The 12530-nt window shown below is 52.1% G+C and overlaps 1 protein-coding gene across 2 annotated transcripts in view; it reads right to left on the bottom strand.

The window, feature by feature from the left end:
* Nucleotides 1–7198: 7198 nt before the first annotated feature.
* UBOX5 (U-box domain containing 5) overlaps nt 7199–12530 on the bottom strand; it is a 34210-nt gene continuing 28878 nt past the window's right edge. Inside the window, exons 5-6 of one of the 2 annotated variants that reach the window (XM_016212092.2) lie at nt 10481–10642; nt 7199–7955 (exon numbers count right to left, since the gene is read on the bottom strand). In XM_016212092.2, the coding sequence (XP_016067578.1) occupies nt 7747–7955; nt 10481–10642 (371 nt within the window). In that variant the 3' untranslated portion in view covers nt 7199–7746. Of the gene's footprint in view, nt 7956–10232; nt 10643–12530 lie in introns of those variants that run through there. The other variant, XM_087818840.1, reaches the window with a different exon arrangement.

Consider the following 12530-nt stretch of genomic DNA (forward strand, 5'->3'; position numbering starts at 1 on the left):
ATTTGTGTTTTAGTCATTGGTCAAGGAGGTTGGGGAGAAGGACCCTTCCAAGCATTTCCTTGGCAGGGTGGCTCCCATAGGCTGAGGGCAAGTCTCTGGAGACAGGCCAGGAATAAGTCATCATCAACCAAGTCCCACAGTATCTGGGGCATATTGGGTGCAGAACCAAGAGCGTCCACTCTAGGGATGGCTTCAGGTGCCGTCAGCCTTGCCCCTGTGCCCAGATTCCCATCCCAAGGAGGGCTGTCTATTCGGCTTAGCTTGGCTCATGTGCCATCCCTTAAGCGACTGAATAAAGCTTCCTCAGACTCTATCCAGTGGAGAAAGGGTAATGTCTTAAATGAAAATCAGGGTGATATTAGAAAAGGACAATGGATGCTGTGGAGCCAAGCCCCCCAAATCCCCTAAGATATTTTTCTGAAATCAGAATCAATCCCTTTTTTCCTGCGCCCACCTCTAACCTCCTGCAGGTTGATGTGGTTGACCTAGAAACGCTTTATTCATATGTTTCCCTGTCTCTCTGCCCTACTAGACAGATTTTCTGTCATCAATGTGTCCCTAGGACCCTGCAACGGGCCTCACACTGGGTCTTCAGTAAATGAGTTAGCTTGCTGGCCAGCCCCAATGGGCCCGTTTCTCTGTCTGTGGTGACTGCCTGCAGTCAGACATTTGTCAGGACACAGAGTATTAGCATAGGGACATTTTCAGGCTGTCCCTTCCCCTCTCTGCTAAGAGGATTCTGGCTTTTCCCTCCTGATTCCTCCCCCTAGGCCTCTCTGTAGGAGTTGTTGAGGATTTTGTGGTTGTTCTAGTTACTACTTGCTGTGTAACAAACAGCTCCAAAGTGCAGTGCACCAAATAAGCACCATTTTATTATGCTCGTGGGTTCTGAAGGTCAGGAGTCCAAAGAGGGCATAACAAGGACACCTTTTCTCTGCTCCACAATGTCCAGGGCCTCGGTGGGAAAGAGTGAACAGCGCGGGGCTGGCGTCATCTGGACGCGCCTTCACTCACATGCCCAGGTACCCGGCCTGGGAGGACCCAAAGGCCGGGCTCAGCTGGGTCTGCCGACTGGAACTCCTGCCTACCTGTGGCCTCTCTGTGAGGCTTTTTGAAGCTTGGTGGCTTTGGGAATATGGTGGCCTCGGGAACTTCTTGCAAGTTCCAGGAAATGAGTCAGAAGTCATGTGGCATTTCATGACAGCCTCGGAAATCACATAGGGTCACTGCTGCCACAGGCTATGGGTCTGAGGCACCACGAGCCCGCCGAGTCAAGAGAAGGAACAGAGTGCCCCTTTGGATGGAACACGTGTCAAATAATTAGCAACCAATCATTTAAAACAGCCACAGCGGTGTGAAGTCAGGAGGAAAGGAGGAGTACTAAGTTTTGGGATGAGTTTTCCAAAGAGCTTTGCAAGAGGAGTGGGAGAGCTGCAGAAAAGTAACGCGGGAGGTAGACGGGAGGGTAAGAGGGGACTTGAGGGAAGTGTCGCTGAGCAACATCACAGTGTGAAATGGCACGTTGATGCCGGAGTCTGTGCTTGTCTTGCTCAGAATCACTCTAAGGCTGAACTGCGTGGTGCTCTGCAGACCAAGCTCGAGCAGGTGCGGGTGGGCCGCGCCCAGCCTGCCCCGGGTTCTTAAATGAGGAAACTTAAGGCTTGAGGCGGCTGCCATCATTTCCGTCATCTCGTTATAGAAGGTCAATTTACCAAGGCCATCTCATGCATAAACGCGTGCCCCAGCATCTCATTTCCGCTGGTGTTCGTGCTCCTGGCCCCTCCTCATTCCCAGGGGCAGGCTCCCTCCCAGCCTGATCTCATCCTTCGGGTGGGAGGGAGAGGAAGGCAGGTGAGAGGGGCTCTCTCTGGAGGATCCTGGTTTCTGAGACAGGCTAATTACAGGCGTCCTAATTAATGAGCCATGGGGTTGCATTTAATCAGCTGAGTCACAGTTGATGTCTGGGCCCTGGGCCCAAGGGGAGGGTGTCAGGAATCGTGGGAGGGGTAAGGCCAGTCTGTGTCTCTGTCTCCCCCACCCTGATTCTCTACTCCCTCTGTGCAAACCCAGCTCTCCCTATCTGTTTAGAGACTGCCAGCAGCCCCCCTTCCTTCCTACTCTGGCCTCTGCTTCCTGACACCATCCTGGGACCGTCCACAAGTCTGTCCATCCCTCATGTCTTCCTGCCCCACCAGGACCACGCGGGGCTCATTTGGTTACTGTTTCCCAACGCCCAGTTTCTCTTTCAAACGATCTCCCTCAGCCACCTCTTCACACAGCTGAGGTCACTATCTGCAGTATGGCAGCCACACCTGGCAGGATCCTAGCACCCACCGCCCTTGGCCGAAGCCTGCCCAAGACCACTGCGCATGGAGCCACTCTGCTCCTGCTCTTTGCCCCACCCTCCTCTTTCAGTAGCTGCACCTGAGGGTACTTTTCCATTGACATTTCAACCAGGAGGTTTATCCATTTGCATGAAGTTAACTCTGCTGAGCCTTTATTAAGGGAACATCTTTTATTTTTGTGCCTACAGATGTAATATTATTGAGATTTCAAAAGCTTAGTCACAAGTTATTCTATAATTAGATTTTCTGTTCCTCCGGTTCTGGGTTGTATGGTGAGCTTGGACCCTGGTGGACAGGTTCCTATAGATCATGGAGTTGGGTGGGCTCCCACCAGATCAGTGCTTTCGGTGCCCCTGTGTCCTACACAGGGTCCCAGTTCCATGGAGGGATCCTTAAACGCCCTGCGGTAACAACATGCAGGCCACCTTTGTGGGAGGGACTTGAGTCAGCTCCTTGCCTGCCTCTGCTTCCTAGAGAGCGTCTCTGGAGTTAAAAGTCGGTGGCCTTGGAGTCAGTCAGATGAGCTCTTCATGGAACTGGGCCTCAGCTTCTTCCTCCCTCCAAGAGTTGTGAGGATTAAATGAGATAACACACACGGCACATAGAACAATGCCCGGGACAGTCTGCTCGATACATAAAAACTTAAAAAAACCCCACTTTTGAATGCAAAGGTTTTTTAACACACAAGGATGGCCTTTTAAGTCTCCACAGTCTCCTTGATAGTATACACAGAATCATGTATGTGTAAGCCACTTGTTCCTGGGCCCGGCCTCGGGCGCAGCTGGCCCCTCCACGGCGGCTCCTCAGCGCCCAAGGGACGAGTTTAGGCTGTTTAGGCTGCGTGCTGGCAGGGCCAGGATTGTTCTCTTTATATTTTTGCCAGAGAATCTCTGGGCTGGAGCCCTAGGAGTGGGAAGGCTGGGTCAGGGGTACATGCGTATGCAACCCCACTGGGTACTGTCGCAGCCCCTCTGCAGAGGCCGCACCCCTCGCATGCCCAGCAGCGCACAGCACCCGTTCGTCCACAGCCTCTCCAGCAGACTGTGGCCAGACTCTGAGATTTGTGCCAATCTGCTAAACAAGAAATGGCATTTCAGGGTTCTCATTTCACACACCATGAGCATGGCTGCGCATCTCTGACATGTGCAGAAGGCCACGTGCGCTCCTCAGTGCCTTTCTTATTGATAGGAGCTATATGTTGGGGGTCCTAACTGCTGTAAAACAAGTTACAGATATATCCTCCCAGCTTGTAATTTGCTTTTACTTTGAATTGGTGGTGTGTTTTTTCTATTAATAGAGGATTTTGTTTTTAATCCGTATGTAGTCAAAAGCATCCACCTTTTGCCTTAGTGTATCTGGATTTTGGATCGGGGAACTTTTCCTCCTTGGAATTCCCTCTTTCCATTTTCTTCTAGCTCTTGGGCGCTTTCACCCCTGCAGTGACTCCAGCACCACTTACTGACAGGCCCCCCTTTCCCCTGCTCACTGCCAGTGCCGCGGGTCGAGCACAGGAATTTCCACATGCAGCTGGACCTACTTCTGGATCTTTCAATGTCTCGTTGGTCCGTGTGTTCAAGGGTTAGTTCTCCCCACAACTCAAGCTGCTCGTTTTCAGGGTGTGGTCCTCGCTATTTTGGCTGGTTCTTCATGATCTTTACAGTAAGAATAGCACCTAGTGAAATGCCCATGAAATGTTAAGGGAACTAGTAGGCAACAGAACCACACAGTACACACACACATATTTTCCCCCTTAGAATAAACTATTGGAAGGGAAAAGATCCACAATGTGTGTGAGGTTATCTCGTGGCAGTATGGTACGAGTAGCATCATCCTGCTACCAGTGCAAACACTGATGAAAGAACTTCCCAACCGCCACAAGGCTGCCTCTTCCTCCTTCACCATCCCCGTGTCACCGGGAGATCCTCTCCAAGAGGCGGCGCTTTACAGCAAGGTGGGCTGGGGATACGGCCTTGCCAGGAGAGGTGCCTAAGGGCCCAGGGAGACACCAAGGCGTCTCACCCAGCTCCCACTCGGCCCAGCACTGTCCAACGGGACTATTTTTGATGGTGGAAATGTTTCATATCTTGCTGTCCAATACAATAGCCACTGCACATGTGGATATCAAGTATTTGAAATGAGGCTAGTGCGACTCAGGAACTGAGTTTTTAATTTATTTTTAACTAATTTGAATAGCCACATGAGGTTAGTGGTTACTATATGGGATAGTGCATCTTTGGCTGATTCCCAGCCCAGCCATTCCCCTTCCTAGAACTGGAAGGAAAGATCCTGCCTGTGCAAGCAAACCGAGAAGTCAGGCAGGCAAGAACAGCTTATGAGAGGGCTGAGCAGGAAGCTGAGGGTGGGCAGAGGGGCCAGCGCTGCAGGAGGGGGCCAGCCTGAGCAGCCCCACCCCACCCCATCCAGTGGCCATCACAATGACAGCCAGCCCAGTATCACAATACCACAGGCAGGAGGTGAGCAGTGGCCTGGCAGGCGGTTTCCTCCAGGGGCAGGTCTCTTTGTCTACAGACCTACTTACAGCAACCCAGGTGGCAGAGGACCGGTTCCTGGGAATAGAAAGGCACCCAGCAGCTGAGCAGCCTCAAGCTGGAGACCCACAGGAAGCAGCCAGGCATGGGGGTGGGGGGCCTGCTCCTCCCCAGGTCTCAGGTGCCGCAGGGCCCAGCGGCCTGGCTGCCAGGGGCTGGAATACTCTGTAAGCACCAAGCAGCTGCTCACCTTCTTCCAGCAATTTGGTTCTTCTACGTCTTCTACCTCCAGGACTACTCCTGAGGCGCCCTCCATCCCACCTGCTTCAGGCTGGAGAGCGACAGCAGAGCATGAGTGAGTGTGGCCCAGCCGCTGTGAGGACAGACAGAGGTCAAGGGCTGGGGCCTCTGGCCCACAGAGAGGAAGGCCAGGACACAGGTGAGGTCCCACTCTGCACCTAGGGGATGAGCACCAGTGCCCTGACTCATAAAGCCTGGGGACACAGCCCAGCCTCCTGCTCTGGGAGGCCCAGGGCTGCACTCCCCAACAGGCTTGCGTTGACAAAACAATACAGGAGAGGAGGCGACAAGTGTCCCACAGAGCCTGCAGTGGGCAAAGGAGCTGTGTCACCTCGAGACTTTGCAGCCCTGACTCTCTCAGAGTCAGGGGAGCCCTTGTGTTTGCTGCTTTGTGCCTGGCTCTGGGTTCTAGTGAGAAATAAACTGTCTCTGAATCTAGCTTGCAAGAGAAATGTTATTCCCATTTTCTAGGGGAGAGAAATTGAGCCCAGCAGTGCTTAGTGTTTCTGGCAAGGGTGGTGCAACCACCACTTCCTTCTGGAGGCTCATTAAAATGAGGTAAGAATGAGCAAATCCCCAAGGACGTAGTGTGGCTCTACCTGGCCTGAGAACAGGCACTGTCCAGCCCAGTGGCTCCCATGCCTAATTTCCCAGCAGGCCCCTGCAGGGAAGGAGGCAGCCTCTGCCCTCATCTGGGCATGCTTTATGCTGACCCCAGGTGGGGCTTCCTCTGGCTCTCAGGGGTGGGGTAAACAGGGCAATTCTAGAGAGGGCTCCCTGAGGCTATCAATCTGCTGGTGGGAACTAAATTGTTACCCTGAAACCAGGACAGGCTGAAGATAAAACCTCCCTACCCCACCCCCAGTGATTTTGCTACAAATGCTGGTGCTTGCGTGGCCATAGTGACTCAGAGGCTGAGCATCAATCTAGGATCCAGGAGATCTCGGTTTGATTCCCAGTCAGGGCACATGCCCGGGCTTCGGGCTCAAATGCCAGTAGGGGGCATGCAGGAGGCAGCTGATCAATGACTCATCATTAATGTTTCTCTCTCCCCTTCTCCCTTCCTCTCTCTGAAATCAATAAAGATGTATTTTTTTTTAAAGATGCTGGGCTTTTCCTAGAACACAAGCATGCAAGGAAGGGAAGGCAAGAATCGGGACTGGCCCAGACATTACAGCCAAGGGCACACGGGAGCCTCATTTGCTCGCCAGTGCAGACCCTAAAGTCTCACATGAGGCTGAGTCAAGGGAAGCACCCCCGGGAGGCACAGGGAAGGATGCAGCCACCTTTGGGACATACAAATCCCCCCCGGAACTCTTTAAAAGGCAGATTCCCAAACCCCAACCTCAGATCTCTAAATTCCTGGATCTGGAGTACAGTCTGAGAAGCTGAATTTTTCATAAAATTCAGTGTAAGGACTGGAGTTCTCTCTGCCCCATGTGCAGAGCATGAAAACCAGAGAGAATGCCAGCCTCCATCCCTGAGGGTCCCCCTCAGGAGCAGGGCCGCAGGCCTATGGGAAGGGGAGGTAGCTCAGAGCCCTGGGTGGCCAGAGGGGCCCCGTGGCCTGTCCACAGGAGCCTGGGATGGAATCTCAAGGATAAAATATGAAGCCTCTCTGCACTGCTCCTTCCTAGACATGCTCAGAAGAGAGAAAAGCACGGTGCAGTTTTTCACTGACGGTCCTCTAGTGACTAGAATCTATTCTGTATAGTAAACAATTGTAAGAATACATATTTACTCTCTGGGACTCCATAAAACTAAATTTTGAATGGAAAAAAATGCAGCTTACAAACAAGTAGGTTTCCTGCAATGGGCCCGAGGCAGAAAAGGCGCCTTCCCCTCAGAGGGCAGCAGCTCTGCTGTCACACAGCAAAGTGTGTGCTGGCACCCAGCCCCAAGGATGCTCAACCGCCTCCCCACCCACACACACCCCTACAAACCCTCACACAGCACGCATCTGACCGAATTACAGCCTGACTGCTTATGTCACGGCTGCCCTGTGACAATTCCACTTTGTATGGGTGCAGGAGGGGGACAGGAGTATGACACAGGCAGACAATCATCAGGAGGAGGCCGACAGCAGACGTCAACCACCGCTTTATTAAGGCTCTACATAGTCTGCTAGTTGGGGGCTGAGTCATTCACTCCACAGACCCCCGTGATGGTCAGTCCACTTTTGGGTGACACTGAAGGTGGAAGCTCTCTCTGAGACCCCGAGCCACAGTCTGCTGTGCCCACTCACATCCACCCTGCCGGATGGGGGAGGCACACATGTGGGGGGGGGGCACAGGGGGGCAAATAACTTGGAGGCTCTCAGCAGGGTGGGCTGGCTATAGCGGGCCCTGGGCTCTGGTAGAAGGAGGGGTGGCAGGGAGGTACAGGAGAGCAGGGGCATCCCTCCGAGGCCCAGTATGGCTCTGTTACCCTATTGCCACTTGAGCAGGAGTGGAGTGCCCCCTCCCACACCCCTCATTCCCTGGCTGTGCTACACTGTGGGAGGCAATAAAGGGAAAGCCCTTGGAAAAGGAAAGCCCCTCAGCGCCTGAGGGGCTTTGATCCCCACTTCTGCTCCTCCCAACAACAGGTCTTCTCGGGTTGAGGCCAGTCACTCAGAAGTGGACCCGCAGCACGTCCTGGCTGGCGAATGACTGCTGGCAGGCTGCACATGTCATGGGCAGGGAGCGCTGCTTCTCACCCAGGCAGGGCCGGCACAGGAGATGACCACAGGGAAGCTGGTACACAGGCTCCTTTTTGAAGTAGGGAGAAAATACTCTTTTGCAGGAGGCACACTCGGGGCCCAGGACGCTCCCAGGCTGCTCTGGTAAATCAGGGAGGAAAACAGGCCAGGGTTAGGGAAAGCTGCCCCTAGCCCAAGCTCCATCCTGGAGGCAGGGCACATGCCTGGAGTGAGATGAGAAGCTGCCCCATGCTCTAACCCTGCAGCAGCCTGGCTGCATCCCTCCCTAGGCCACCTCTGGCTGGTCTGAGAATAGAGGTACCAGGGAGCTAGGGAACCTGAAGGCCTCCTCAAGATCATCAAATCTTGGTGATCCCATAAATGCTCAAAAAAAGCTGGCTTCTGAGGGCAGCCAGGCAGCACTGGGCCCTTCCTCCCAGTCTCCCAACAAGATGCACTCTCCCCTGGGACAAGCTCCCAAGGCCAGAACAAGGCACAAGCTCACCCTGACAAATTAACCTTGATAAATTACAAGAAAGGTGAGATACAAGAAAAGGAAAAAGCAGAAAATGGTCTGGTATCAGGGTTGAGAGGGTCAAGCAGGTAGAGAAATCACTAGAGGGGCAGGGTTGAGGTCTGTCTGCAGCAGACCTGCCAGCTGAGCCTGAGGCCTGCTTTTCTTTAGCCCTGTAGCCCGGCAGCTCCCCTCCCCAACCGTCGATCCCCCTACCTGTGCTGCTGGCTTTCCCTCCCTCCACACTTCCCAAAGCACCTCCTGAATGAGAGCCACGGTGGGGAGATCCTGCCACCACCCCCTGCCCTGCCCCAGGCTGCACCTGTGCTTCCTTCTCCCCTGGCCCTTGCCTAAGGAGGCTGCTTTCTCTCTTCCAGTCCATGCCCCTCTGGAGAGGGCAAGGACAGCCTCTTGGGAAAGAGCCCTAAGAAGGAAAAGGGGCCGGCCATGCAGAGTGAACAAGACAGCAAGCACAAGAATGCTGCCCATTAAAGAAAGGAGACAGGAGTGTGACACGTGGCAGTGCAGCTCCAGATGAGACAGTAGGGGGAGGGCAGGGGCTGGAGCATGCAGGACCTCACAGGCAGCAGGAGTTTCAATTTTATTCCAAGTTCAATGGAATGCGATGGAGGAATTCTAAGCAGTGAAGGACCATGATCTAGTTTCCATGACAAAGTATCTCTGGCTCCTGTGAGGATGATGGGCTATGGTAAGGAAAGTGTGGCTGTTAGGAAGCAGCAGGGGCTGCTACAGGAGTCTGGGGAGTGCAGCAGGAAGGGCAGCGGAGCAGAAGGCCACTCTGAGATCCACTCTGGAATGTGACCAAGATCTGATGCTTAACAGAATGTCAGTGTGAGGACACTGAAGGACAACTAAGGATGACCTGCACATTACAGGCCTGACCAAAGGGTAGAAGATGCTGCTCTTTGCCCTTGATGGTGTGACAGGGGGTGGGAGTGGGGGACACTCTGGAGCAGTTCTAAGTTAAAACATTCACTCAAGATATCCATGAGTTTTCCACGTGGAGGCACCAAGCAGCTGTGAGGGAGAGAGGGGTCTGAGTTCCAGGAAAGGTCAAAGCTACAGGTGAACGCAGGCAGTCACTGGCCAAGTGGGCTCTCACTTGGGTAACAAAGAGAAGAGGGTCCAGGACCAGAGTATTGAAGAGAAGAGAGTCGGCAATGGAAACTGAAGAGGGACCATTGAAAATGGGGAGAAAGTGTAACATCTAGAAGGCCGAGAGAAGGAGGGCTGCTCAGCCACGTCAGGCATTGCTCAGAGGATCAGTGACTATTGTATTTATGGTTATGGAAATGTGGTCATTTAGACAAGACATGTTTTGGGGAATGGTCAGGATGGAAACAAAGAGAAGGAAGTGAGGACAACAAGAGGAGGGCCAGGCTCTGGGCAGGAGGAGGAAGTGTGCGCCCATCATCAGCCCGCCAGGCTCCATCTTGGAGAGGGTACCCTGCCTTCCAGTCAGCTTCTCTCAATCTGTATCCTAATCGACTCCATCATCTAATGTCCCAAGTTCATTTTAGGCAAAAATTGGCTCAATAAGCTACCACTATTCTTTTCCAAGACTAAGAAAATATTACTAGAAAGGGATGAAGATGACATACTCAACCCCAAACTTCGCACTTAGATACAAAATAACCTGAGGAAGAGGGAAAAACAAAAGTCCTCAGGACAGAACAATTTACATTATATCTTACTTAAAAAACACACAAGCCCGGGCAGCGTGGTTGAGCGTCGACCCATGAACCAGGAGGTCACGGTTTCAATTCCCGGTCAGGGTACATGCCCAGAGTGCGGGCTCAATCCCCAGTAGGGGGCGCGCAGGAGGCAGCTGATCAATGACTCTCATCATTGATGTTTCTCTCTCTCTCCCCCTCTCCCTTCCTCTCTCTGAAATCAATAAAGACATACTTTAAAAAGGAAGAGAGGGAGGGAGGGAAGGAGCCTTTCTTGTGAAGAGTCAGACTTCACAGGCAGCTCCTCAGCTCCCCCTGGAAAAGGAAAGAGACCAGGTTCTCCCCCTAGGCTTGGGTGTTGGAGCTAAGGAGCTGGGCATGAAGGTCCAGAGCACCCCAGAGGCATGGCCCAGCATCCCATCCAAGGGCTCCAAGGAGGTGGATGGGACCCCTGTTACCCGGGCCAGTCCCTGCTCTCCAGGAAGTGCTGGTCCCTCTTGTGCCGAGGTGCTGGAGCTGTCCCCTGGTCAACCGTGCCGTGAAGGAGGGCATAGAGCCAAGGGTTGATGTCAAAGCAATTTCCAGGCTTTGCGACAGCTTCTGCTCATGGGACACTGGCCCTGTAGAGAGATGCACAGACAACAATATCCAGAGAAAGATTCAGCAAAAGAAAAGACCAAAACACAAAGTCCACTGGGGACTACAAAAACAGTACTTCCAACTTTAAAGGGATACAAATGTAAAAAAAGTCCTCCCCAATGTCTACTAGTGGATTATGATGACAAAATACCAGAGTTAACGCCTGGGGACCCTGGCAGTTGCTACACACCCCACATGGCTTTCTGGGTTTTGGGGCTCTGCACTAGCTTTCCTCCTCCTGGACAACTGCCAGGCAGGCAGGGGCCACCTTGTGGCTCACCTGCAGAACTGCACCCTACTTTCTGAAGGCCTCCCTGCTGGCCAGGAAATGACAGCCCCAGGCCCTGCTCTCTGTCCCGACCTCCTCCCCAGCAACCTTTATCTGCTCTTTCCATCTCCTTCCTTCTGGAGACCCCACCGCACTGCAGGGTTGCTGGCCTGCACTCTCTCCTGTTGGGTAAAGCAAAGCAGTTATTACTGAGTGGAACAATGAAGACCTCACTCTGCCCATTCCACTATGAAGAAGCCTTCACTGTGTGGTCTGCAGAAAGCCAAGCAATGAGCTCAGGGTAAAGGCAAGGGGCGGAGGGGACACCTGCCTGGTCTACTAAACTGCCCAAAGTGAGGAGTGAAGTATTTTTGTCTACAGTTTATAGGACACAGGACATCAGCTCGGACCCCTTCAAGGACCACTGGTCAGCACGGTCCTGTGTTACCAACAAATCTGTCAAGGCCACACCAGTGGAGACCTCCACAGACATCTAGGTCTAAAAACCTTTCTCTTGGTCTCGCCCATCACACTTCAGATGCTTCCAGGAGTTTCTGGGAGTCATGTTAACTATAATTTACACTCAAAACCAGAGAAGACACAGATGTAACCTTTAAGCCTCCTACCTGCACAGGCCTTTTAGAGTAAAAGAAGAAATTAAAAGAATAAACTCTAAACAGACAAAGTTTCATAAAGAAATAGAAAAGACTGTCAAAGAGTTAGCTCCCGGTAGCCACAGGGAATGATGCCAACGTGTAAATTATGGACCTTGGGCACTGTGTTCAGTGGTTAGAGCACTGGCCTCTGCACCCAAGGGTCTCGGGTTCGATTCCCGGTCAAGGACACACACCTGGGTTGCAGGTTTGATCTCTGGCTGGTTGGGGCCCGTGCGGGAGGCAACCAGTAGACACATCTTTCTCACATTGACGTTTCTGGAGGTTTTTTCTCTCTCCCCTCCACTCTCCCTCCCTCCCTTTCACTCTCTAAAATCAAGGGGAAAAATATCCTCAGGTGAGGATTAACAAAGAGTAAATGATGCTAATATTATTAAATTGTTTCAGAGTTTAGAAAAAGAAAACTTCTAATTTGTCTTATGAAGCAAAGAAATCATCCATATGCAACCTGACCAAATATGGTGCACGTGCATGTGCACAGGCATAGGCACAGGCACACACACACTACAGTACAGTCTCACTAATAAATGCAAAATCCTAAATAAAACACTAGCAAACACAATCAAGCAGCCCATTAAAGGAAGCGTGACCAAATGGAGTTTACTCCAGGAATGCAGCAATGGTTCAATATTAAGAAGTCTATTAATGTACTTTCTCACATTAAAAGATCTAAGGACGAAAAATCATAGTTTCATTTCCACTGATTCTGAAAAGGCATTAGATAAAATTCAACCACCAGTCTCAGATAAACATAGTGAATAAGACAGGAATAAATGGTGTGGAAGAGTATGTGAAATGGGTCCTAATCAACCCCACCTCTTACTACTCGTGCCCTTGGGTACCCCCTCCCTTGAGAGTAGGCTGGACTTTAAGTTACTTGTTGTTTGTTTTAAATATATCTTTATTGATTTCAGGGAGAGAAAGGGA

This window comes from Miniopterus natalensis, chromosome 7 (genome assembly GCF_054644295.1).
Source record: "Miniopterus natalensis isolate mMinNat1 chromosome 7, mMinNat1.hap1, whole genome shotgun sequence".
NCBI classification, from domain to species: Eukaryota; Metazoa; Chordata; class Mammalia; order Chiroptera; family Miniopteridae; genus Miniopterus; species Miniopterus natalensis.